This window comes from Uloborus diversus, chromosome 10, assembly GCF_026930045.1.
Source record: "Uloborus diversus isolate 005 chromosome 10, Udiv.v.3.1, whole genome shotgun sequence".
Taxonomy (NCBI): Eukaryota; Metazoa; Arthropoda; class Arachnida; order Araneae; family Uloboridae; genus Uloborus; species Uloborus diversus.
The window spans coordinates 127,676,671-127,704,226 of record NC_072740.1 but is presented as its reverse complement, the minus strand read 5'-3'; the positions used below and the strand labels follow the sequence as shown (position 1 = coordinate 127,704,226).

The 27,556-nt window shown below is 32.1% G+C and overlaps 1 protein-coding gene across 1 annotated transcript in view; it reads left to right on the top strand.

Annotated features, from left to right (window-relative positions):
- The window catches only part of LOC129231174 (intermembrane lipid transfer protein VPS13B-like), a 174,463-nt gene that overhangs the window by 79,534 nt on the left and 67,373 nt on the right, over window positions 1-27,556 (top strand). The window contains 9 exon segments of the mRNA XM_054865421.1: window positions 6,181-6,550; window positions 6,626-6,859; window positions 8,085-8,244; window positions 13,083-13,092; window positions 14,550-14,688; window positions 16,528-16,697; window positions 19,314-19,486; window positions 24,402-24,571; window positions 26,938-27,065. Of these exon segments, the coding sequence (XP_054721396.1) occupies window positions 6,181-6,550; window positions 6,626-6,859; window positions 8,085-8,244; window positions 13,083-13,092; window positions 14,550-14,688; window positions 16,528-16,697; window positions 19,314-19,486; window positions 24,402-24,571; window positions 26,938-27,065 (1,554 nt within the window).

Below are 27,556 nucleotides of genomic sequence, written 5' to 3'. Positions count from 1 at the left end.
TTCAGACTCTGTGCTATGCAGTAGCCACCAGGTCATATGTGATAAATTCAATGAACCCACCTTTGATTTGGTAAGAGTGTTTGCAAACTGAAAATTCCCCAAATCATTCACAGGGACAAAAATTCCACGAGAGACCACCCCCCCCCCTCAAAACTGGGAATTCCAAGAAATGAATCTGGGAGCCACAAGAAATTTAAGTTGCAGAATGACAATTGAATGTCTCATGTATACATATTGTTCATTGCTGTATTATTCAACTTTAGTGTATTCTGCATCTTGGTTTTAAAATTCATCATTTATATTTGTTAACTCATTAAAAGTAGTTTGTGGCAAATATTTTTAAAAATTTGGCCAAATCTTTTAAAGTTTGGTTAATTTTATACCCAATAAAATTTGAAATCACTAGCATGGGCTGTGTATTAGAATCATTGAGCTTCATTTTAACTCTCAGTCCCTTTTATAATAATGTGCAATTTAGTAGACTAAATACATTCTTGTTTAAATGATGCACTTTGAGTGTTCAATGTATGTGTGTCCATTCATTTGCTCTACTAATAATTCTCTTTTCTGTGCTTTAAAGTTACAAATACAAAAAAAAAAAAAAAAAAAAAAAAAAAAAAAAAAAAAAAAAAAAAAAAACAAGGTGCTAAGAAAGAGCAATGTGCAAAAATTGCAGAAACACGTTTAGAGGTTACAAAGAAGTTCTTTTTGAGCAATCAGTTCTTTTCAATCAAAGATTTACCTCTAAAACTTCATTAAACCTAGACTCTTTGCATTTGCAATAATTTGCAAATTTTGATCTTTTTTGGTGATGATGCTTATAACTTGATGACTCCCCTATTTGAGTAATCAAATAACAGTGCAGACAAATAATGTGATATATTTTATGCTTTTTACTTTTAGAAAGAGTAGTTATCTCCAAGGCATATCAGATACTGTTTTTCACTTCTGGCCACTACCCAATAGGGTTTGAAAAAAAACCTGTTTTTTTTTTTTTGGAAAACCCAGCCTACCTGTGCTTTTGATCAAATACCCAGGTTTTTGATGAAAACCCTGGGTTTTTTTTTTTCAAGAATCATTTCAATTTCTTTTTAAATATTTGTACCAAACTACTGCTCTGCTACTTATAATTTTTATAATTTTAAATCATGCATCCATTTTCAATCGAATATATTGTAAAAAATGTCAAAATTAAAGAGAAGAGTGTATGAATTTGATAACAGTTTAATACTTATATGAAATATTACCAAATTCTTTTTTCTAAAGCATGACCATTTAAAAAGGAAATAAATTTTGTGAGTTACATTTTGAAAAAAAGTGTTCCTTCTAAAACTCAAATGCTTTGTCTAGCATTTTGAGGAGAACAAGCTTTTGCAGTTTTCTCTCTCAACTTATGACCAATTTTCAAGATAAAATGAGCAGCATAAACTATAAACATGAAAAATACTAAGTATATTAAAATTCATTGACTTAAGAAGTTGAAAATTGAAATTTGAACATTATTAAAAAATAGTAGTTTGTCAAGTCACATAATACATCTTTTCTATACATATAATAAAACAAGATGTTTGTGTGTGTGTGTGTGTGGTGTGTGTGTTTGTGGCGCGCATCCTGGGAAAACGGTAAGGCCTAGAAAGATGAAATTTGGTACACAGGTGCAGTTTTTTGCTGAAAATGTGCACCTCGGGCTTCGAATTTTGATATTTTAATTAGAAAAAAAGTTATTTAATGTTTTATGTAATTTTTAGCACTTTTTTAGTACTTTTGACCACACAGATCCTGAACCAATCGCGCCAGACGGATATTTTTTGTACTATTGTGTAGGAAATTTAATTTTAAATATGATGAATGAAAAAATTTTGAAGATAGAGCAATTTTTGTATTTTTTATAGATTTTTGAAAAAAACCTTTATTTTACATTTTTTTCTGGGTTTAGTTTTTTTCGAAACCCATCCTGCGACAAATATTGAACCCTCAATTCTAAAATTTTAGTCGGTAATAGTAAAAACATTCCGCCCCCTTCAGAAGAAAAAAGTTTTGAAAAATAGCGCAATAGTTTTTTTTTTTACAATTTTTTTAATGGCAGAACACAACGCGAGCTGTTCGCTTGCCGACTGATTCCGAGCTTAACTCATCACGTGATCCAACTGAAATCGTTTGCCTTCTCTTCACCTTTTTTTTTTTTTTTTGCAAGAGCTACTTTTTGGACATTACGGAGAACATAGTGCCTTTATTTTTGAGGGCTACTTTGATTAAATAAATAAAGCCCGCAATTTTTTGCATGATCTTCGTTTCTGTTACGAATTGGCGGTTAGGTTAGGTAGATACAGAGATAGATAGAGGTTGAGTGGACAAAAAATGTTTTTATTTTCAAATTAATACTTATATAAATAAAAAAAGATTATTTAAAATTCAAATTAATACTTATATAAATAAAAAAAGATTGTACTGTCAGGAGGTAGACATGCGCAGATCGTATAGATTGATAGATAGACAAATATAGAGTTCGATATAGCAGATGGACAGCAAGAAAGAGGCATGCCCGTCATTTAAGGAATTTCAACGGGGTGTCAGTGCACCCCCCCCCCCCCCGACAAACAAAATGACTTTGAAAAAAACAATGCTTTCACATAAAAAGTGGAAGTGCTTTTTGTTTATTTTTCGACAAAATTTGCATGAAGAGTACGTCGTTTGTGTCTCCCCCTCCTTTAAAAATATTCCAAACGACGGTAACTGGAGATAGATCTAGAAAATATTTTATTCAAACTACTAATGATGTACATAGATATAGATTGATTGTTACCGCCACGAAATTTGTTTAAGCAGCCGCCGAAGGCGGCAACTCTGGCGCAAAAAGGCGAATGGCGGTAAAAAGGCGGACCAGCTGGTCGCCGCAGGCGGCTAGTATATAATAATGTGAGAATATCTTAAAAATATTCAGGAATAGTGACAGTTTAAGGAATATGGTACCATCATGCAGGTTAACTTCTTTTGGCTGATTTCATGTGAGTATTGTAATCAAAGTTTTGTTATTGTTAACCTTGCATTAAGTTGCTGTAGAAAAGAGATTCCTTGTTACAGTTTTATAAAACACCTCCCCCCCCAAAAAAAAATCTTTGAAATTTATTTAAAAAAAAAAGTAATTACAATTGTGAAATATGCGCAGTTTTACTTTCTCATTCCTAATAAATTATCCAAAAAGGAAAATGGCAATTTCTGGACTTAGTATTGGGTAATACAGTTATAATACTAAGTTTGTTTTTTAGTTAAATGTTTTCAATATGCAATAAATTTTTCCACATGGAAAAACCCGGACGGGTTTTTTCGGGCTGGGCCCGCTTTGGCAAACCCTGATGCTCAATGAGCTCAACAATTGAACATTGAAATACAACTGGTGTGGTACGTCCCTTTTCATAGCAAATGACAGCTTACTGTCCAGTTGTTGATTGAAACATGGAAAATTTCTTTTCTGTCAAAAGGTGTCACTTAGCATTTTGTGCTGAACTGAGCTTCTAATCTCCATATTATGGGAGATGATAACACTATTGTCCGACCATCACAAGAAAAGCCACTGCCAAAATGTCTGCACTTGTCTGCTGCTATAGCAATGAGGTGCGTCTTATTTTCCCAAGGGAAGCTTAATGTTGGAAAAACCCGTACAACTGCACAAAAGCCAGCAGACGAGTGGTAAAATGGCACCAAGAAGCCTTCTTGCTACCTCTTCCAGAAAATGAACAAAGTCAGTTTCTATGGTAGTAGATGGACTCAGACTTGACGACGGAAGCTTTTTCGTGAAAGACAGACAACACCTATACGTATCTATCATTTCCTGTTTTTGACATAATACTGAGTTACATTTGGCTATTTTTCAAATCAAGTGGCGTGATTTGTAGTAGATTGCCAAGAGCCACTCCTATAACAGAAAGTATCCGCAAAAGTGAATCTTCCCTTTCACATAAAATTAATTGATCACGACTTAGGATTTCATTGTAATTCCAGTACTGGAAAATTTATGAATTCCCCCCTGCTTTCATAAGTTACAAAAAGTCTCCATTTTAATGCATTGCAGGTTTCAAGCATGTATAGCTCTTTTGCTGTAGTGTTTTTTAGCTGAAAATCTTTTTTTTTTTTTGGTTAAGATTTTTGAAAAGTTTTGTCATGTAATGTGGATGTCTTGTGTTGCTTGCAGGTGGGCAATTAGTATTGGAAGAAACTACAGAAATCGGGAAAAACAGCTCTTGACTTCCATCATTAAATATTACCTTGTACACATTTAATATGTATCATAAAGGACATATAATTTGTTTGTTTTTTTGTTAATTGTGAGTTTTTGTATAAGTATATTTATTACAATGGGTGAGCCTGCTGTTCACTGCAAAGTTGCAGAAATCACAGAAACAGGGTTGATGTAAACACATATATTTAGTTTTCAGCAACTATTATTGAATAATATTAGCATTTAATCAGTATTTAGTGTTTATAATTGATATTGTGAAAGATCTATCTAAAGCAGATTTGTTAACCTAGGTGCTTTTCTGATCTCTAAGTGGTCACAACACTCTTTTGGGGAGCCTTTAATGGTCTTACTGTACATCCTCTTAAATTTTTGTGAGCTTCAAATGCTTACTAAGATTGATATGATAGACCTTTTCCTTGTATCTTGTTTTTATGTATGAGGGTGTGTTTTTAATTTCACAGAATGACAAGCAGATTTAGATAAAATGAAAAGCTTTCTGCGAACTCAAATCTTAACTGGAAAATTTTCTGCAAATAATTATTTTTCCAAACTCACCCTTGAATAAAGAATTAAATTCATATTCAAATATGAAAGAGGCTTTAAATCATTTAATGTTTTTGCAATAACATATAGTTTGAGCTTATTTTTCACCAACTGAAGAAAACTGCCAAAACCATTATTATTTTCACACATGTGCTTTAAAAGGTTTTTGGAGAAAGGCTTTAACAGAAATAAAATGGGATTTTCTTTTAATGCCCTTAAAAAAAATTAAAAAAAAAAAATTAACGTTAACAGTTTGAACAAAATTTTCTGCGAACGCCGTTCGTGCGTTCATCTATATTATGCAAGACTGATGGCAAGGATGGGAATAAGTGGTGGGGATATTTTTAGCTGTCAGGTGTTCTGCGACTCTTCAGCTGTCAATTTTATCTTAAGTGCATTATTTGACTTTCAACAATCACCAATCAAGCAACTCATTCGAGAAGAAAACAGAAATCAGGAAGACCTGTGTAGAGAGGATAAAGATCATGGATTGGCCCGTATTGTTAACAGGGATGAAACTTGGGTTTATCCTTATGAATCTGAGTCTAAGCAAGACTCCATACAGTGGCACAAAAAAGGGACAGCACCGTTCAAGTAGTTTTAAGGTGACACAATCAGCTGGAAACCACGTGGCTGCAATCTTTTGAGATTCAGAAGGAGTATTATTGTTTGATTATAAAGATAAAGGTGTCTCTATAACCAGAGAATATTGGGCTTCAATATTAGAATAGTTTAAAGAAACAATTAAAGAAAAAAGAAGAGGAAAAATTGACGAAAGTTGTGTTGCTCCTGCATGTCAATGCTCCAGTTAACAAGAGGCGTCTTGTGTTGGCTGCCCTGCACAAAGTGGGCTTTGATATTAAGATTCATCCACCCAATAGTCCAGACCTGGTCCTGAATGAATACTACCTGTTCCTCAAAATGAAAAAAGAACTTGTGGGAAGAAATTTAAAAGCAATGAAGAAGTGAGAAATAAGCAATTTCAGCGTATTTTTCAGTGAAAGATTCAATGTTTTTTTTTATACAGGTATAAACAAATTTATTGATAGCTCTGAGAAGTGTTTTTAAGTTGAAAGTGAATAGATTAAAAAAGAAAAATAATATTGCATTTTGATTTACTATCCTTGTCCTCCATTCCGCGAACTTAAAAATGACCCCTCGTATTTTAATTTTTATACCCTTTAGTAAATCTTAAATCTCAAAAGAAGGTCAATTTTTATACATGAAGCATTGATAGTATTGGTTAATGAAAACGTTCAATTCTCAGAGTAATTGTATTTTGCTTTGATATAAAACTTGATACTGTAAAATTTTAACACTAATTATGTCTTGATTTTATCTACTAAGTAAAATATTTTCTATTGTTTTCATTGATTCATTAGTTCTCTTTTTCTTTTTAGAAAATAATTGTTGCTGGTATATCTTTTGAACTAAGTATTACAAAAGATATTTGCTTCTATTTGAGTGATCACCAGATATGTTTTATATACTCTCTCTTCAAAAATAACTTAAATTTCATCACTGAACTGTATTTAAGTTTAGAAAGTACAGAAATTTCAAAAAAGGATTCCTCAGTGTTTTCAAATGCTGTTTCCAGCCCAACTAATGACACATGTGTTTCTAACATATATATGCCACCACAAATTTTTAAAGAATCAAACGAGCAACCTAAATTGGCAATGAACAAAAAATTCAACAAACATAACTTTGTACCATTTGAAGCATTAGTTACTGCAAGTTCTATATCTTTTACATTTTTTTATCATGATAAGGATCCTGATAAGCAATTTCTTTGTGATATAACAGAAAAATCTACTTATTTATCTGAATGTGATTCATCTGTGGTTGGAAAAATTAACAATCTGAATGAACATAGTCATTGTGATTCCAAGCATGAAGATATTTCTTCTTCAAGTAAAACAGAAAATGTATCTCAGAAATCAAGATTACATCCATATTTATACATATCAGTAACACAGCCACATAGTTACATATTATGTTATCCTGACCGACAGAAGTTTGAATCCTCATGTTTTGATCTACTTGTAAATGGCTCATCATCTGCTCATGTTGTTCAAAGTATGTAACTTTCTGTTTTGTTATCTTTACCTCAAATTGCTTTAACCACCTGACAAGAATGATTTTTACATTAGGGGCACAATAATTCTCCGGTTATATGTTATTGAAATAGTGGTCCTATAATATGTCCTTCTAGTGATATGCAATGAATATAAGTAGGCTTGCCAGATTTCTGAAATGTTCAACCGGGACACCGGACCTCCCCCCCCCCTTGAGAGTGTTCAGAAGGGAACCAGGGGTGATAGTTAACTCACCTAAACTTTTCTGAAGACTGTGACATTTTCAGAAACTTTGAGCAACTTGACACCCCCCCCCCTCCTTCCCGTAAAAAATTTGAAATATGCAAACAAAAATCATTAAAAAGAAACATTGTAAAAGTTTCTTTTAAAACAACTTTTCAGCTTTAAAATGTGTTGTCAGCCCAAATTTTTGGAAATTTCGGATCGCAAGCACTCTTGAAGGGAACACACTCCTAGCTGGTTTTTGATGTATTCTAGAAGGTATTTCATTCTCAACGCTATGAATAAATACTAATTATGATCTAAATGGGGGTGATAATAAATGACACAAGCAGATAAATTTAAACATTTTATTTCTTGCATGTTAATATTTATTAGTTACTTTAGTAAGATGAAATACTTTGAATGATGATTAAAAACTTGAACAATATTTACTTGTTTTTTTTTATTCGCTTGTTTTTTTTTAGAAAGTCTTTTTTGGTTTTAATGTTGTAAAAATTCTCACAAGCTGATTCAATAGTAGTTTTACAAGTCTATGTTTCAAATGACAAAGGAATTATCCAAATTATCCTTCACAGTTAATTATTTTTAGACTTTTTGTGTCATCTGATCAAATTTATCTTTTTCGGGGACCTGAAGTAAACCGGTCGGGACACCAGGATTTTGCCTGAAAACCGGGACTGTCCCGGTCAAACTGGGACGTCTGGCAGCCTAAATATAAGTATTCTCCTTTACAGTTCAAAGGGTGAAAGTTTGAGTACTTCTATTTTTTTTTTCTTTTACTTTTTTCTCTGACAGTTTTCTACTAACAAAACAAACTTGTGGGAGTAATACTAAGATGAAATATTACTTTCGTAGATGTCAGAGGGTTATGGTATTTAATATCTGTTCATAAAATATTTTTATTGTCTGATTTTGTAATATTTTTGTTTATATTCTTTTCACTGCCTTATATGGGATATGTCTCCAATTTTATGTATTTTTAGAGCCTCATACATCTTCTGTATTGAATCCCGGTGATTTTAAGCTTTGTTATTTGGAAACAAGACCAGGTGAGCCTCATGTAAAGACAGGTATCAGGCCAGCTTTCTTTACTATAAGGATTACAGACTTCTTGAGCACACCAGGTACCTATTTTTTAAAAAAGTTTTAATTCAGGTACTAATGCACAAGAGCCCAAAAAATGTATATTAGGGTCTCCCCCCCCTCTCAAAAAAAAAAAAAAAACGAAAGTGAATTTTTCAAGTCACACACCCTTTTATGTTTTTTCTTTCAGGTCGAAACAGTCGTAAAAAAAGTTTCATATGATTTTAACATCAGCAACCCGTGCGGACTTGTGTCTGAAAGTGTGAACCAGCACTGTGTACTAGGCCGAATCGAAAAAAAAAAATCTTTTTGGAAATCCGAAAATATGTTGCTAAAACGTTGCCCTTATAGCCTTATATGTGCCATTAAAGTGTTTATAAAAATTGAAAAATATATTAGATGTCCAGCAAGAGGCCTAAAATTTGAAGTTTCTTCAAAAAATTGATTTTTTTTTCTATACAATTTTAAGAAAATGTTAAGAAGATATCAAGCTGAAAAAAAAAAAAAAAAAAAAAAAAAACTGTCTAGTCGATAATTAGCGTGAAATATAAATTTTTGCTCTCTTGCAAAATTTAAGTCACGCACATTTAAGTCACACATTAAGTCACATGATACTCTAAATATTCATTTTTTTTTCACTTTTACTTTAAATTTTTCATTCCAAATATATATATTTTTTATTATTCATTTGAAAAAAAAATCAATTTTTTGAAGATAATTATAAATTATAGGCATCCTGCTGGACACATAAACATATTTTAATGTGGATAAATGTTATTGTTGCACATGTAGGGCAAAAGGGGCAACGTTTTATTAGCATAAAATTTTGAACTCCCCACCCCCAAAAAAAAATTTTTTTTTGATTGTATATACAGTTGAACTTCGATAACTTGACACCCTAAGGGAACATGGAAACATGTCGACTTAAGAGGATGTCAACTTGCTGAGATTTCACAATCTTAATTCCTGAAGAGTTTCTGCATCACATACTTACTAATGATTAACATTCACATTGTGAAAATTAATTCCAGTAAATAAATTTTATTTTTATTTTTTATTTTTGAAAAGTACATAATTAAGTCACTAATACTATTTGATTACCTCATGAGGAATAAATCCAGTTTTTGAAAAGAGATGAAAGATTCTTGTCATTCAAGTCTGTTAGAAATAAAATATTATATTTGTTTGAAAAACATGTCATGTTGCTTTTTTTCTCTTGAGGATTCCCCTGGGTACATTTATTTTATCCTTTCTTAGCCTTTTAGAATTGCACTAACTGCACAGAGTGTGATGGCTGAATCCCCTGGATAAAAGATGGAATTCCCTGAAAGAGCGTTCCAGAAAAGGATTTACTGATAAAAAAAACCACAGTGTAAAACTGTGAGAAAAGGTCAATATGAAAGTATGTTGGTAGCAAAAATTGGACCAGAATAGCAATTGCATGTCGACTTATAGGGGTCCTGCAAGTGTGCGTCATGTTAGAGAGGTTTTCGCCCATTGAAACTGACATTGGGCCAACCATAAGAAAAATAAATGTTTATTTACCAGGGTAGTCAAGTTAACCACGTGTCGAGTTACTGAAGTTTCATTGTATAGTTTGTTAAGTTATAAATTTAAGATACTAAAATGAAAGTTTTCATCTCAGAGAAAGTATAAGATATCTTTTGAAATGGTCAAATCTCTCTCATTAAAATCAAGAATTTCATTGCAGATAAACTGTTTTACAAACTGTCTTTTGCATATCACATATAATAGCTGCATCTGACATTTCAATTTTTTATCATAGTGCAGCAGTATCTTTCTGTTTCTTATAGATGAGATCCTGAATTTCTATGCCACTAGTTGAAATTGAGTGTTAGGTAGGGGTGAAACTTGCAGGTCAGACAATAATCTTTTATCTACCATTGCTTATTAGCATGTGCTCTTGTTCAGTACTCAGAAGAGAGCAATGAAATAACATAAAATCTTATTCCTTCTTAATTTTTCTGTTAAAAACAATTGCTTCCATTTTGAAACTATACTCATAACATGAAGGTGCCTGTAGAGCTATAAATTTATTTATGCACCTTATGGAATTAAGAATCAGCTTTATATTTTGATCATCTCAGGTAGGTTTATTTTACTTGCTTCATTTTCTTTGTGCAAAATAAAGGAAGCATTATATTGCAGAAAATTGCAATGCATGTGAATGGAAATCAAATGCAGATAATTATTCACAAAAAGTCTAGATTAGCATCCTGGCGTGTATTGATATGCTCTTATAGGGAGTGTAATGCATACCAGTTGATGCATATCATTATGTTTGCTTGTTGTTAGTAAAGTGAATCATCTAATATAAATGTCAACCTCTTTTTCTCCTGAATTCTTAACAGAAAACTAACTGACTGGAGAAGGCATATTTTTACTGTTCTTGAGTTAATGTTTACAAGGACTCTCAACAAAATTTGACGAGAAGGTTTAATTAAACTTTTCCTTATTGGTTTAAATCCAATTGGTTTGTTTAAAAGTTGTGCTTAGTCCAAGTGAAAAAAAGTTTGTTATGATAATTTATCCAATAACCTTGTGGTGTCTCTCTGCGTGTGTTACAATTTTCATTCATATTAATGACTTCAATCAGAGTTTGTGATGTATGATAATATATGCATTTTATTTATTATCAAGGAAACGCTGCACTGTCGATAGAAAGACCTGTCAGATGTAACTTAAGAACAGAGCTGCTAAATTCTACAGTTGTATTTGCAAAACATTTCTGGAGTGAATGGTCATCAATAAATATTTCGCATAGAAGTGCGGATCTTCCTGAAATGAACAAGAATTTAGAAACTGAATCAACCAAGTTCCCAATTTTAGCATACTTTCAAAATATTTCCTTATGCACCAATCAAGTAGTCTTCGAAGCTTCACCAGCATTGGATAATGATGATTCAAAAATTCTTTTAAGTATTGGAAGCTTCAAAGCTCAAACAGAAGTAGAATCTTGTAAAGGTAAGAAAATACGTGTGTATCTTTTTTTTTAACTATCGCTTATTATGTTTCACAAAAAATGTTAATTAGTTATGCAGTGGCATACTTAGCATGGGTGACATCCGGGGCTGTGATTTGTGATGCCACCCCCCCCCTCCTACAGATGCAAAATAACAAAAATTTGTAAACATGAAATTCATGCAATTCAGAAACAACTGCATTTGTATTATAACGAAATTTTAAGTCGGCTAATGTACATAAAAACAGATAAAAATGGGGGGTTCAGGGGTTTATCCCCAAAAAGTTTTAAAATTTGTAGTCTTGAAAATGCATTTTAGATTCATATCTTTCAAAAACTTACAATTCCACTCAGGGTCTCACCCCCAGGCGGGTAACACCTGGGGTGGACCGCCTCCCCCCCCTGTAGTGGCATCACTGAGTTATGTTATTGCTACTAAATTTTGCTTGAGAGATTGTTTAAAACGCCTAAGAATAAAATTTTAATGTAGTATGAATCTTCAATAATGTGAGTTTTGTTCTTTGATTAATAAGAAGAAATACTATTTGTTTGAACCTATGTTAGTAATTATTTTCGGTTTGGCTTATTCCCTGAAACAGATCATAGCACAGGAAAATCACTATTTACAAGGTATTTATTAGTGTTTTTTACAGACTTAAAAAGTTTTCAGTCTACAATGTCTGCTAAACAAAGAATAATTAAGGAGTTTTCTTATTTTGCTGGAAATATGTGATTTCTTCTCTTTTTTTAGTTGTTATTGCTCAAAATCAGGCACTTCAGCCCTTACATGTATATAAATTACAAGTGGTAATATGTGTTTAGCAGAAAGTTCTTGAGGAGTCGCATGACTCCATTCTTTATAGGCATTAGATGTTGAAGAACTGTCTCATGTAACAAGTTAAAAGGAGCTACTTTAGCATTAAAAATGAGACTGGATGATTTTTGCAAGACCTTGTTTCGCAAGGCAGAATCCTTAAAATGTTTATTAACATCCTTAAAGTGAAAAGTTTATCTCAAGGAAATATCACAGTTGAAAGTGAGTTATGTATCAGTATCATCTTGCTGCATATTCTAACAAAAAGTTGGAAAATGGTTACATGAGGGAAGTATGTGTTAAGAGAAAAAATATATTGGACAGAATAAAGTATTTGTGAGGAAAAACATTTCTAGCTGTCATTTTTTAAATTGCTGAGTGAGCAAAACAATTGTAAATAATATATTACAACATTTACTAAGGTGTTGTCAATGTAAATAAATTATGGCTTTAACTTTGGCAATCCTGATCATTTCATGCTTTGGTGACAAAATATTTCATGAAGGATGAGTGTTTTGTAACTATAACCTTATTGATTATTTTATGATTACTGTTTTTTTCAAAATTAATTGTTCCTTATTTGAGTATATGTATTTATGTTTCTTTATTTGAATATATTTCAGATAATTGGAAGAGTTTAAACTTGGAAGTAAATGCATCTAGCCTAATGTTTCAATTGCACTCTGACAGTCTAACATGGAATTTTTTACACCCATTAAACTTTTCAATGCAATCTAAGTATAGTTTAGATTCTTGGTTTCATGTGCAACTGTGCATTGTAGCTGAAAGTATGCTTTTAAATTTAAGCATTCATCATTTATTAAAGCTGAAGACAGTGGTGGAAGCCTTACAAGACCAATATCAGGTACTGAATTATTTTGAGAATTTAGATTATCATATAATTTGAGCAAAATAAAATCTCCCTGCACCACATTCATTTGATCTTGTTTCTTACTGGAAATACATGTTTTGATAATATGTCTTTGGAGAGCTCAATGAAATTGAGTGATTAAACTCCGAACTTTATTTCATTTTCTCTCAAAACTGAATACTGTAAGGTAAGTTTGTTTTGATCTACATGTTAAAATTTGTCATTTTTAGGTTTATACAAGTGAGAAATATCACAATGCTTCCTGAATTAAAAAATAGTATTTCTAAAGAGATTTTACACCGTTCTATTTTAGTTGGAGAAAATTTTGTGGCATCTATATCATTTTTATAATTTCTTTTATATTTTTCAACCTCTCATGTATCAGTTGCAAAACTTCCAGTTGCAATCAATTTGTCTTCCTCATTGACCAACTCATGGAAAGACAATTCCATCAGTTATATTCTGTTATTTTGCAATGTAGTTTCAATTTCTGACTCCTGGAATTCATTTTCTGCTGTAGAAATAGTTAGCTGTAAGTCTAAACTATCTTCTGAATTTTTTTTTTTTTTTTTTTTGAATTCATCAATCTGATGTGTTTCATTGTTGAAATATACAAGTAAATAACAATTGAAATTATTCTATCACTGGCCAAGAAAACTAGAAATGTCTGCTTTTCTGAGAGTGTTTGTGAGTGGTTATCATATGAAAATTGATAGCTTTTGTAGGTAAAGAATATTGGTACATTTAAAGTATTTTTGGTAAGAAATAATTTTTGATGCACTGTGTGTTATAACATAAGCATTACATTTTCTATAAACCATGTTCTTTTTGCTTGTACTTTTCATTTTTTATGCTACTTGCATTTTTTTCAAAATAATACTTTATGTTTTGATTCTTTAAAAATGCATTAATTACAAGTTTGTATCCACAAATTCAAATAGTTATGCTTATATCTAAGATCTTATAATTCTCTCCATTAAAAATGTTGAACTTAAGATGTCCTGTCATTTAAATAGAGATTTTTACTTTTGACTTTGCTGTATTAACTGCAATACTTCAAACCTGAATAAGAATAATGCTGGCAAAATTCCCAGCAATGTTTTGTAAAAAGCCCAAGTTCATGTATGACATTGACACTGTCCGACTCAAAATAAAGTAGTGCCTTTAAAATCATTTGAGCATGTGAACTACTCATGTTAAATAATTTTGGCAAAAAGTTACTATCAATTTAAGTAGTTTTTTTAATCAAATATACTTTGAATAAAGGAATTCAATTGAATTTTAGATCTTTTTGCTTTTATTTAAATATTTAAGTATTCTCTAAAATCTAAACTATTGTTTCAGGACATTTGGAATGTAATGAAAACATCATAATGGAATAGTAAGAAATTATATCCGACTGCTTGTGGGTTTATGCAAAAAAAAAAAAAAATTATATTATTTTGAGATGTGTTTCTTTATTTTGTAACTCAGCTAAAATACTTGCATTGCTGTTTTACTTACTTTTGTTTTATCCTTCTCCAAATCTCCACTATGAAATTTCTTAATCATTTCTTCATATTTGAGAAATTGTAACTTCAGAGATTAAGATAATAATACAATGAATTAACTGCGCCATATTTTCCATTGTTTTTTTACAAAGCTATATATTGAATAATTTTTAATACAAGATATCTTTTTCTGCATCTTTCCTTCAGAAAGAAATAGAAGTTTTCAATTCTGTAATGTTCAATGCTGAAGGAGGGATTGAGGACCAGAATCTAATTAATGAAGTAAGAAAACGTAAAATTTGGACTGATGATCTGAGAAAGGGCATGTTCCAGTTTATACAAGCTTGTGGTATGTTTTATATTAAAATATATTTCTTTTTATGGTCTGTATTGTAACATAAATTAAAAAACTTTCCGATATATGTATGATAAATTTTAACCAAATAGTGTGTAAAAAATGTTTAATAAATTCTTTATTTAGTTTTAAAATTGAAGTTATTAATGTTCAAGCCAAGCAAATACCTTCACTTACATTGTTCTTCTTAATTCTTGGCTATTACGACACTAATCCTTTTATTTTTTAAACACATTAAGATTGTAATCAACTTACTTGCATAAAATGTTGCTTTCATTTTCCGTTGTTGTATTGTTTTCTCTTTATTTTAGCTTTATGAATTTAATAAATCTCATATTCATACTTTAAATGACAACTCATTCTATTATATAAATGATTATAAATAAAAGTATTTTTATTATTTAAAAGTCATTATTTAGTAAAAATGAAATTTGAAGTTTTTGTTTTATTTTCTTTCTTAAATTTTGAGTAATTATTAAGTAGCAATACTGCATTTGTATCATGAGTTTCTTAATAAAATCATACTGCATTTTGAAAAGCTTCTCTAAAAATTAAGTCATTCCCTGTAAACAAGAAAGATATAAAGTTATTCATTTGTTGTTGATGCACATTTAATGCACTAAAAAATTTCTTCCTCTAAAAGGTTAAAGTTGTGATAAAACTATCTTAAAATAAATAGTATATTTGGGGTAGTAAAAAAGAGTTGACCAATAACAAACTAAGGGCTCTACTGCACTGGTGTTTGGGCCTCAATTGATTACAAATGACTTTGTTTACTAGTTTCTCACTGTAAGTAGTCGCAGCTATTCAAAACATTTACATCGCAATTGAAATAGTAGTTTTTCTTAATTTCAAGGTTAGTGTTGAAGTTAAATAATTGAAACTATTTTTACTTTAGTTAATATTTTTTTCTAATTTTAACTTTAATTAATATTTTTTTAATTAATAATTAAATAGTTATATAATATTTGTTCATTTCTGAAAACGTTTAGGCTATTTTTATTCATTCTGAAAAATTTTAGCAGTTGAATCCTTAGACTCTTTTGCTTTAGAGTTTATTTATTTAAGATGAACATGAATGTTCACGTTTGCATATTAACACAATATGAATCTGAAAATTTCTTTGCTAACAAATACAAATGTGACCGCCAGCACAGGCTCTGGGCCCAGCTAGACTGGTCCTGGTTAATTTATCAATCCCCAATAAAGAAACTATTCACCATCAATGCATTGCAAGTAAGAACTGCTTCTGCATTCCTGTCTATAATAAATAAATAGGTGTTCAAATTGGTATCCATTGATACTGTAGCCTAATTCTCATATAAAGTGAATGGTCTTGAATGCTCCTAGTATCATATTTGTCTTGCATATTGCAATGATTCTCACCGAGAAAACTTTCACACTCTATAAACATATCATGCCCTAAAAGTTTTTATGTGCTCCTGTGAAAAATAGTTTAATGGAGATTTGCTGAGAATATGCGTTTCTTCATTTTAAAAGAAATTATATTAGAAATTCTGATTTATGTTTTGTTGGACATGTTTTTTGGTGCTTCACTTTTCTAACTCTTTAAATAAAATGAGTCCTTTTTGTCTATTGCAAACATTGTTTATTTTTATATTTATAATCAACATATACAAGACTGAAGTTATCAAAGAGATATTGAAACTTAACTCCTTTACATAATTTTTTTTTTCTTATTTTTGCACTGTGTTAACAATTTGAAGAAACTTTTTCACACTTGTAATTATGCTTTCCTTTTTTTAGTCTAGTCCAAAGAAATTGCATTTTTCCTTTTTTTAAATGTAATAATTTATTTGATTATGTTAGATGACCAAGATATTGAACCAAAGCCCAATGAAATAGTGTTTTGTCCAGCATCTAAAAATCATCGTGCATCTATGACCTGGTGTTATCCTGAACCAAGAGCATTAACAAAGGTGGAAGTCTCTCCTGTCCCATTTCAGTGTGATGATGGAAATTCAAGCTCTGAGTTTCAAGTAAGTAGCTTTGCAGTAATTCAAGTTTCATTCAACAACACTGTTTTTATTTCTGTCAATGTTTCCCCCTCATTTCCCCCAGTAGCTGAGTCAATATGTGCTGAGGGATTGCATTCTTACTTCCTAAAGTAGTAGGAATTGGTTGGTTGTGACATTATACTCCCTCTTTCTACAAAAGCAAGGTTACTGGATTGTTCCTTTGTACATGGATCCAACTCTTTAAGAATTGATTTACTGACTGGTAGGATACCTTTAGCAGAACTCAATCATTCTGTTCATACTTTTTTCCTTGCCTCTTCATTTTCAAAATTAGTTTTGAACCATAAGTGATCTGAGAAGTGATAGAAATTAAAAAGGTAATGCCAACATTGCCTTCCTGTGAAGATACTAGGCTAAATACACTACACTCCAGGGTCTCCCTTACCTACCAAAACTAAACAAGGTTTTTTTTGGTTCCTCAGAGGAACTGCTTGAGACATCATGTGAGACAGTGAGAAGCAAAGGGATATAAGTGGGCTTTTTAAAGTTTTGAGTAAAATGCATTTTAAGTTCAGATCCTAGGTGGGCTTTCATTGAATTTTTTCTAAATCTTGCTGTGTAGCAAGATTTAAGAAAAAATTAGCAAGAGTGCTACAAGAGCTACTAGTTCCATTTATTGCCTCGTAACAAAGAGGTTCTCCTAACATTGACAATAGTAATCTCGAAATTTTGATTTTGGCACTTACATCTCTTTGCTTCTCACTGCTTCATATAACCCAGATGTAGCCATCATTGATCAGCACAGTCCCTTACACTTTGGCTTGGATGTATCTTCAGTTCTTTGCTAGGAATGATGGAATGGTTTTTATATTTCTTGTGACCATGTTAGTTGTGTACACCTGTGGCACAAAAATTTTTTTCTCTCTCTCTGTGTGTGTGTGTGTGTGTTGGGAGGGGGGAGCTGATTCATAACAGCTCTTTCATGTATGTAACTTGACACACCTGGAACATCAATATGGCTTTGAAAAATAGAGGATCTAGGGTGTTTCAACGTAAATTCCCCTGGTTGCAGTCCTGATATATGCATCCAAAGTACTTCACCCATTCACCTTATTGATTCCTTCATCATGGAATGAGACAAGCTATGGGTTTATTGAAGGGCATGCATATTAAGAATGAAATGTATTATTTCTGGTAGATAAATGACAGAGTAAATGAGCAAGAAGTAACTATTTTAAACCAAACATTTTGTACAGAAAATGACAATAGAGGCTTTGACAAATTAATGGGTGTGCCATATCATTGCTATAAAAAACTATATATTAATTTCGAATCAGCAATAGTTATTGAAAAAATTTTGAATTATATGATTCGCAAATAATGGTGTTGAATTTTATTTATGCATTTTTATATGTGACTAAATTTGGTGATCAAAGAAATATTTTCAATCTGATATTTTCTCCTCCTCAACAATTTCTAATCTGAGACTTTAAATTTTTATATGATTTTCCAAATTAAATGATTGTTTTATTTATCTTAAATTAAAAGTGTTGTTTTTTTAAATAAAATTTTTTTGAAAAAATATGTAGAAAAATCTATAAAATACTTCTTTTCATAAAGTTGAATAAAAACATTTATGCTTGAAAAATAAAATAAGAAATAACAATGTTTAATTACCCGAAATTTCAGATTACTAAAATGTTTTTTGCAAAAATGACTTCTTTTCATCTTAAAACAGATAATTTACTGAACTGCAAGTTTCATTCTGAAGCTTATAATTAATTTCACATTCAATCTTTGAAGGATATAAATTTTGAAAGTATTAAGCAAACATTAAATTTTTAATTTATTGACTAAGGGCTCCTGCTTTTTTCACTCACCAAACCCTCGTTGTCATCTGAAGTGGCTCAATGCTGCCTGTAGTAGGTGACAATTGGTGGTTTCAATGCTTTTACACCCGAATGTCCTTGACTTTTAGGTTTAGATCGGTGAGACAGGGCGGAATGGCTTCCCTGGATGTTCTGTATCCAACTTTAAGTATTAATCTGGTAGACATTTAGTCTGGAAGAGATAGGATAACAGAGACTGACATACACAGATTTTAATAGTATTGGTTTTATCATATATTTTGGTTTCTGAATTATGATATTCATTTATTAGAATTGCATAGTATTCTTATTTAAGGAAATATAAATGAGATATTGCACCTTAACAACAGAAGTGAGACAACTCAGTTTTTAAAAAAATGTATACATTATTTATTTAAAATCGAAATTTAATGTTTTTTCTTGCCACAAATCTTGCACAAAGTTTGTTTACAAAACTGGTGTAGAGTGACTTATAAACAATACAACCAATAAACACAGCATTCAAATTTCATAATTTAGAATAGAAAATTCGAACTTAATTTACACTAGAGAAATTAACCAGTCAACAGGGTTGTGCATACTGTAGTATTAGAGAATAAATCTGCTAAAAGTAGTTTTGTGTAATACCTTGGTTTTTTCCAGCACTTTTTTTTAGTAGTGCCACTTTTGTTGCACAATGCAATATGTATAATTGTCTAACATTTTGTTCATTAGTAAAATTTATAGGTCTGAAACTTAAAATCTATAATTTTCCTCTCTATTTCTTTAGATAATTACATGCTATTTGCAGTATTGGAATTCTACTTCACAGGAATATATAAATTTATGTGATTTTATGCTGTCAGAAACCAATGCATTTGCTTTAGATCTACCAAGCCTAACTTCAGATTCTTTGGGTGTTTCTGACAGATGGAGAGTCCTGTTAGATCGTCCTACATATATGTAAGCCATTACTTTTTTTTCCTTTTGAAGCCAGCCCTTTTAAAGGGTATAATTTCATTCTTTAATGCTTTATGAAAATTCATTTATGATATTAATTTGAAAATACAATACAAATGTGATGACCAGCAACAGGCTCTAGGCCCAGCTAGGCTGGTCCTAGTTAATTTATTAGTCCCCAATGAAGATAGAAAGCCCTCTTAATGCTTTCCACCCCCTTGCTCAGTACCACCTCTTCCGTTAAGCTATTCCAAGTGCCCTCGACCGTACTAAAGTAGTAGTTTTTCCTGACTTCCAGACAGATTTAAATAGCATAAAACAACTACCCCTTGTCCTGCTTTCCTTGCTAAAATTTAATCCATTAACATCTTTTGTTTTAATAAATTTAAACAACTGAGTCATGTCCCCTCTGACTCTCCTTTGCTCCAGGCTATACATATTAAGCCTATTAAGTCTGGTATCATAGTCCAAATTTGAAAGTCCACTTACTAGTCTAGTTACCCTTCTTTGAACCTTTCCAATACAGAAATATCTTTCTTCTGATAAGGCGACCAAAACTGAACAGCATACTCCAAATGGGGTCGACAAAACTCCTATATAAAGGCAGAAGAAACTTCTTAGATTTGTTTGAAATAGATCTATTGATATACCCAACAATTCTGTTGGCTTTGGTACTTGCAATGCTACACTGTTGAATAAACTTGAAATCCTGATTTATTAAGATACCCAGATCAATAGCAATTTCTTCCTTAATAATGACTGAACCCTGTAAACGATAACTAATACGCTTATTTCCATGACCTAAGTGCAGCACTTGACATTTCCCTACATTAACTGCCATACCCCACCTATCCGCCCACTTAGTAATATGATTCAAATCTTCCTAAAGCTGTTTTACTTGTTCTTCATTTTCTGCAATTCCCATAACTTTTACATCATCTCATCAGCAAAATAATTCATGCTTCAAGAAGTATTTTCATTGGTGTCATTCATAAAAATAATAAATAAAAGAAGCCCTAAAACTGATGCCTGAGGAACCCCGCTTAAAACCTCACTCTATTTAGAATGATTTCCATTCACAACTAATCTTTGTTTTTTTGCAGTCAGCCAATTCCTAACCCAAAGTAAAGTTTTACCTCCTATTCTTATATCAGCTAGTTTCCTGAGAAGAGCAACATGCGGTACCTCATCAAAATCATTTTGAAAATGAATATAATCAACATCCACACACTTTTTGTTATCTAAAGCCAAGGTAACCTTGCCATAGAAATGCAATAAATTAGTAGCACATAATTTAGCTATTCTGAAACCATACTGCAAGCTATTCAACAGACTAATAGTCTAAGAAATTCATAATCCTAATTTTGATCAAATTTTCAAAAATCTTACAAACCACTGAAGTCAGACTAATAGGTGTATAATTCCCGGCATTACCTTTAGACATTTTTTTTAAGAGCAGCATTATGTTAGTCAGCTTCCTGTACTCTGGCACCATCCCTGAGTTATAAGAAGCATTGAAAATATTTAAAATAACATCCACTAATTCTTCTGCACGTTCAACTAAAATTTTTGGTCAAATATTATCGTTCTCGGAGCTTTAGTTGCTTTAATTTTTTCAAATGAACTTGAACCTCCTCTCTGGAAAACACAAAATCCTCAAGCTGCATAATAACTTGTGTTAGCAACTATTGAGATAGTTATCGTTAAACACACTGGAAAAAAAGTTAGAAACATTAGCAATACCCCTATCGTTTTGGATTAAATTTCCCGTCTCATCAACCAATGGCCCAATTGGGCTATTTCAAGCTTTCCCAGAATTAGCCTAAGCAAAGAACCTTTAGGATTCCCATCAATGTTATCTGCTAGCCTTTGCTCTAATTCCGTTTATGGAATTCGTACCAAATACACTCCTGTTTGAGAAAATTGCAGCACCATGAAGGAAGCATCATAGTTGAATCAAATTTAATACACAGTTGAGTGGTAATGGTACAAATAAATGATTATATTTTCAAACCAAACAAACAATAAAAAGAGATAGAAATTAGTATTTTGTGTGCCACAACAAGAGCTGCTACAACGACTCAGCATGGAGTGAACCAAAGTTTGAATATCTGCCTGCGGAAGCGTATTCCATATTGTTGGTACGCGCAACTAAAGTTCGTTTGTCGAAGCAACAGGACACACATGTTCAGTCGGTGACATATCCAAGGAATATGCAGGCCAAAGAAGAAGCTGTACCTGCTGCGAATAAAGGTAGGATTTAACAGTCCTGGCGACATGTGGACGGGCATTATCCTGATGGAATACAGCCCCTGGCAATCCTTGCAGGAAAGGAATAGCTTAAGGCTGTAAAAATTAGTTTATGTATCGGGTAATGTTCAAATTGCCCACAATTGGTAGCAATTGTCATCGTCCATTATATGCTATGGCACCCCAGATGATAATTCCGGGCGTTCGATAATGCACTCCGGAACATGCCTTTCACCGGCATAGCGCCTGACACAAATTCGGCCATTATGGTGCCACAAATTGAAGCGGGATTCGTCAGAATAGAGGACCTGCTGCCAATCAGCACGCTAGCTTCTATGCACATTGGCCCATAGTAGCTGCAGGTGGCGCCAATGGTTTTGCGTGAGAGGAATCCTGTATAAAGGAATCCTTGTGAGCAGCCCACGCTGCAGCAGGCGTCTCCAAATTGATGAAACACACAATGAAACACCTGTAGCTGTTGAACACTGCTGCGAATTGTCTAGAAGAATCTGTGCGGTCCGTCAGCGCTATACGCACCAGGTGTCTGTCATCGCTAGCTGAAGTCACATTTCAGGGTCCACTCCCAGATTTCCAAGCTGTCCGACCCTCGTCCTTCCACTGCTTCCAAACACGCATGATTGTGCTGCTGTTACGCTGCACACGAGCGGCTACTGCACGATAAGACAATCCAGCTTCACAAAGGCCGACAATTATGCCCCGTTCAAACACTGAAATTTGCTCAAATTTCGCTTTCTTTCGTCGAAGAGGCATTGTAAAGATTCAGTTAACGTTTGCTCTGGCATATAATTACCAATAATCATACACGCCTCGCTACAGCCGTTTATTTATATTCGATTCGATCCGCCGTTCAGAGGGCGCTGCTCAGCATACGCATGTGCTACCGGTCTGCAATTCTAGTCATTTGCATATCATGCCCTACTTTACATTTCCTGCAATTTTCAGCTCACTCGCATAAGTCCTTCGTGGTATTGTAATTTTCACAAACAGGAGTGTATAACTCGATTTGAAAAAAAGGGCACTGTGTGAACGTGCCCCGGTCTACCCTACAATTATTAAAATAGGAGCAGTTTATAGACGAGAAAATGAAGATCTAAGTTACCTTGAACGACTGTTATGTCATAAAGAGTTTGCTCCATAGTAGTGAACATTACATGCTACTGACCGACACCTCGAACGAAGCGCTGTCAAACTGGTAAAGTAAACATTTTAAAGTTTAAACAAAGGAAACATTATCATACAGTTGAACTTCAATTAACCTTTAACAGATAAAGCTCAGGCTGTGGCTGTATTTGCAGTCACTAAAAGCTAAGAATGTTGATAGGACAGTATTTGAGCAATTTGCTTTGAAAACACCAGTCCAAACACTGGTCCAACAAGCTAAATAAACTTTTACCATGTGCTAGCAAACATCAAATTATGGAGTAGATAATTAAAACTTTGAAGCTTGCGTGGAAATTTCATTCTCTCCTGAAGATTATGTTGTTTAATTATTTTCAAGAATATTGTAATTTTCTTGATACACAAAATCGTGAACCAGAAACTTCAGTGAAGGTTTTTGCAAAGCTAGTAGAAGGTATAAGGATGAAGATAATCAACAATGCAAACATACCTAACAAAATAAACCAAAGGTGAGAGATATTGTAATGAATTTCTGGAACTCATAGTAATCTTTTTTTGCTGGTCCAGCAAGGACAGTTAGATTTATGTCACAGGTAGCAATCCAACATATCTGTTGGGTGTCTTAATTATATTTTCTCTAGATCTGGAAGTCTAAAGCTCAATTTAAATTGTTGTCATAATGAGAAGGACCACTCAATATGCCCATTTTCATGGTTTGTATTGATTTGAAAGCTTAGATATCTATGTTGCAAGCTTCCAGGGTTTCTCACAATCACCTCTTTTTGAAATCGTTACTTGGATAGTCATCAATAATTCAGTATTTTAGAATCAAAATCAAGTAATTTTTTTAATTCACTTGCAATATTTATCAGGACTTGTTTGTTGAACTTCTTTTGATAACTGTTAGTATATGAACCAAAAAACTGATAGTGTTGGTGAATGCTATGTAAAATGAAAATCCTGCTGTAAAAAGTAGAAAATAATGGATTTAAACAGATAAAAGAAATAATTATGCTACAAGTAGTAAATGATAATACCAAGTGTGAAATTGCTCTTATAGCAGACAGTGGGTTAACCCATGGTGAGTAACAAACAGTAAAGCCTGATACAAGCTATTGAAAGTCAAAGTACCGAGCAAGCATATACAAAAGTCTTGATTTTTGCAATGATGATACACTCTTAATTTCAAGAGTTAAGTCAACGTGTACAATAATGTTGAAAATTCGGAAATTAATGCAATAGTTTTACATGCATTTGTAAAGTTTTAAGACATTGGTAATTTTTGCTGTATTTTTTTTTCTTAACTTTGAGGTCATTGAGCTACTTCTAAATATTTTAGTGCATTGTTCAAACTTCTCATGTATCATTTTAATAGTGAATAGACCCAAAAAAAAGGGTGAGACATGTAAAACTGAGAATTTTTTTTCATAGCATTCAAGCTCCACCCTAGTATGGTAAAAGTCTTTTTACTTATATTTTTAAATTACTCTTTAATGTTTATGGTTTGTTTTTCTTTTATTCTCTTAAGAGATGATGATGGAGCTTTTGGAAAAGAAAATCCTTGCTTGTCTCCATTAGCATTGGCTGCATGCATGTGTATTGATTCATGCTTTGATCCTTGTATTACACCTGTAGTGCAAGTTAAAGTGACATCTGAACAAATTAAAGTAATTGCTTACAATTACTTTGAGAAATCAGGTATGTTTTTGTTTGCAGTCTGATTTGTGTGTCTTATTATGTTTCATATATTCCTATTCATAAATTTTTTTTTGCTTCAGTTTTATGGTTGATATTTTTATAACATTAATGTTTAATTTTCTGCTGTCTGTAAAAAATATGGTAATAGGTTACAAACTTGCTTTTGTAGAAATCTTAAGGTTTTTTGAAAATTCTCAGTTTTTTTTTTCTCTTAACCAAGAAATGGTGTGCAGACTTTCTTAAAAATCAGTGAGAATTGTTGCAGCATCATGCTGTTACTGCAATTGGGTGGGTAAAGCAAACAGCAAACCTTTCTTGTCCTTCTGAAGGTCACAACTCCTGTTCTTATAAGCAAATGCAATCTTTCATTGCATTAAATTATGCTTACTGTTTATAAAAACTTTTCTTTTTCTTTGTTTAGATTTGCGACTATCATCAATAGCGTATTGTTTTTTCTTTGCTGAAACACAAAAATATTGTTTTTCTGCTTTGCTTTCACTGAAGTTGATAAAGAAAATAATGCAACTTTGCACAAATATCTGTTTAACTTGGTAAAATGTTGCCAAATATTGTACCATAGATTAATTTTTGTTACTTGATTTTGATCTAAAATTTAAATTATTCTAAAATATGAACAAGCCATGGTCCTGAGAATTCTAAATTTTGGGTCAAATACTGTGTATTTGCATACATAAAAGAAGGCTTGAACAGGACTTGACTACCATGTCCCTGTCATTGAAGTTGCCATTACTGGGATATGTAAAGTACCATAACACATATGCTAAAACGCTGTCAGACTTATTTTGAGTTTTCCTGTATACATTTTCCCCCTACTTTATATCGAACATATTTCATGAAATTTTGGTAGTTTGTACATTAAAGATTTTTTTTAAAAAAAAGGTCAAAAATATCTTTGGCTGTATATGTGCACATGCATATATTTGAAGTAATTTTTGTATGTCATTTCTTTTTTAACAATATTTTCCCTTACAACATATCTGGTTGGAAATTTATCAACCAGTTTTAAACTTTTCAGGAATAAAAATGCTGTTTAGTATGATATTGAAGCATTTTTGTTGCCAAAAGAATCAAATAATGTAAAAGCATACCAAAGTGGATAATTTCTACTTTAATGATCGGTTTGTTTCAACTTGCTTTGTTATGGTGGTTCGGTACTGATGAACCCTCATAAGGGTGAAACAGCCATCTCTGGATGCCACAACAACTGTTTGGTATTTGTTTTTGTTCCTTGTTCCAGTTAAATAGCTGTAAGTCTCAGTGTTCTACCCAAGCATTTATCTGCATTTCAGGAAGTGAGCTGTACCAAATTTGCAGACAAGGGCATATTGCTGCCATATAGAGTGGCAATTGGGGGGCTCAAGAAATTAGAACTTCCTTGCTTTCAGTATTTTTTTCTTTGCAAAAATGTAAAAACATTTCTTATCCAGCCATTAATGAATAATTTATTAAAAATGTCTAACTTAAATAACTCTAATCTGCACTGAAATTGGTTTCTATAGGGGAAAATATCCTGTAAACCATGGGGAAAATATCTGAGCCCCCCCCCTTTAAAATTTTGTATATGGGCGCCCTTGTTTGCAGATCCTCTCTGGTGAGCTAAATTAATAGCTGCCAGTTGAATGGTAATATCAGCTTTATTTAGAGGTTTACTACCTTCATCTTCATTACAGCTATTCTAGACTGACGATTCTTAACAAGGATGAAAATGGTCTCTGGAGGTCAAAATGAGCAATTTGGTATTTGCATGTAATCTACATCAGTTTTGATGTGTTAGGGTATGAGATAAGCTTATTGTACAAACTTAAAAAGGTTTTTTTCTCATTACTGCCCCAGTCCCATTTTTTGCAGTATTCTGTAATTTTCCCGAACTAGATGCAGCTAGAAGTTCATTATTCCCAAAAGAGTTTGATATTCAAAGCTCATAAGATTTCATTTAGAAATAATTCATCAAAAAAAATAATTTGTTTGTTGAAAAATTATCACATATATATAAAACTCATAGAATATTCAAACTTCATTTTTCCTCTCTAACCTTGATGTACCATATACTTATTCTTTGAAAAATAATAATAACAATATAAATAAGTAAATATAACTAAATGAATAAATAAATAAATACAAGTATAGTGACAGAAGATTAGAAAGCTATTCTTACAAAAATAAATGTCTCATTTAGTTATAAATTTCCAAAGCAAAAATTATCTGTAAATTAATGGATGGTGACAGCTGCTGTAGTATTAATAATAAGTTTAACTTCTTGTATAGTTATGAAATGTAAATAATACAGCAGTATGCCTTGATAGTTTTTTGTTATAATATCTTATATTATTTGGTTTTGCTTTTAGATACCAATCTTATTCTACATGGTTTTAAATTTGATAATCAATCGCCTTCCAGTCATGAGTTTGCTGCTCTTTCCTTTATAACACCTGTAATTTCATATATCAAATGGTCAACAAAATTGAAAGGAGAGGTAAAGAAACTTTTTTTTTTTTGACTGTCTAATGTTTACAAATTTAGCTCAATGATGTAATAAAAACTTTCACATTACCAAACAGAACTTCTAATTAAAGTTGTTAAGGGGCTGTCCAGAAATGATATTATGCAATGAGAGGGGAGTTGCTTTTGTGAAATTGTGAAAGTTTGTGACAAGGGGGAGGAAGAGGGTTACAAGAAGTATAACATCACATATTTTTACATGGATATATTAATGAAAAAAGTTTGAGATGTTGCTAAAGGGTAAGAAGGGGTAAGGCGAAGTGTGTCGCTTTGTAGCAAGAAGAAGAAGGAGTCAAAAATGGGAGGAAAAGTAGCATTATTTATGGGCAGCCCTAAGAGTTAATACTTTTCTTTATAACAGTGTAGAATTAAAAACAATTGCAATTATATAAGGATAATGAGATCAATCTTTTAGGTTGTGTCTAAACGTTTCAGCGCATGCTTGCAGAAGAGTTATTAGGAAAG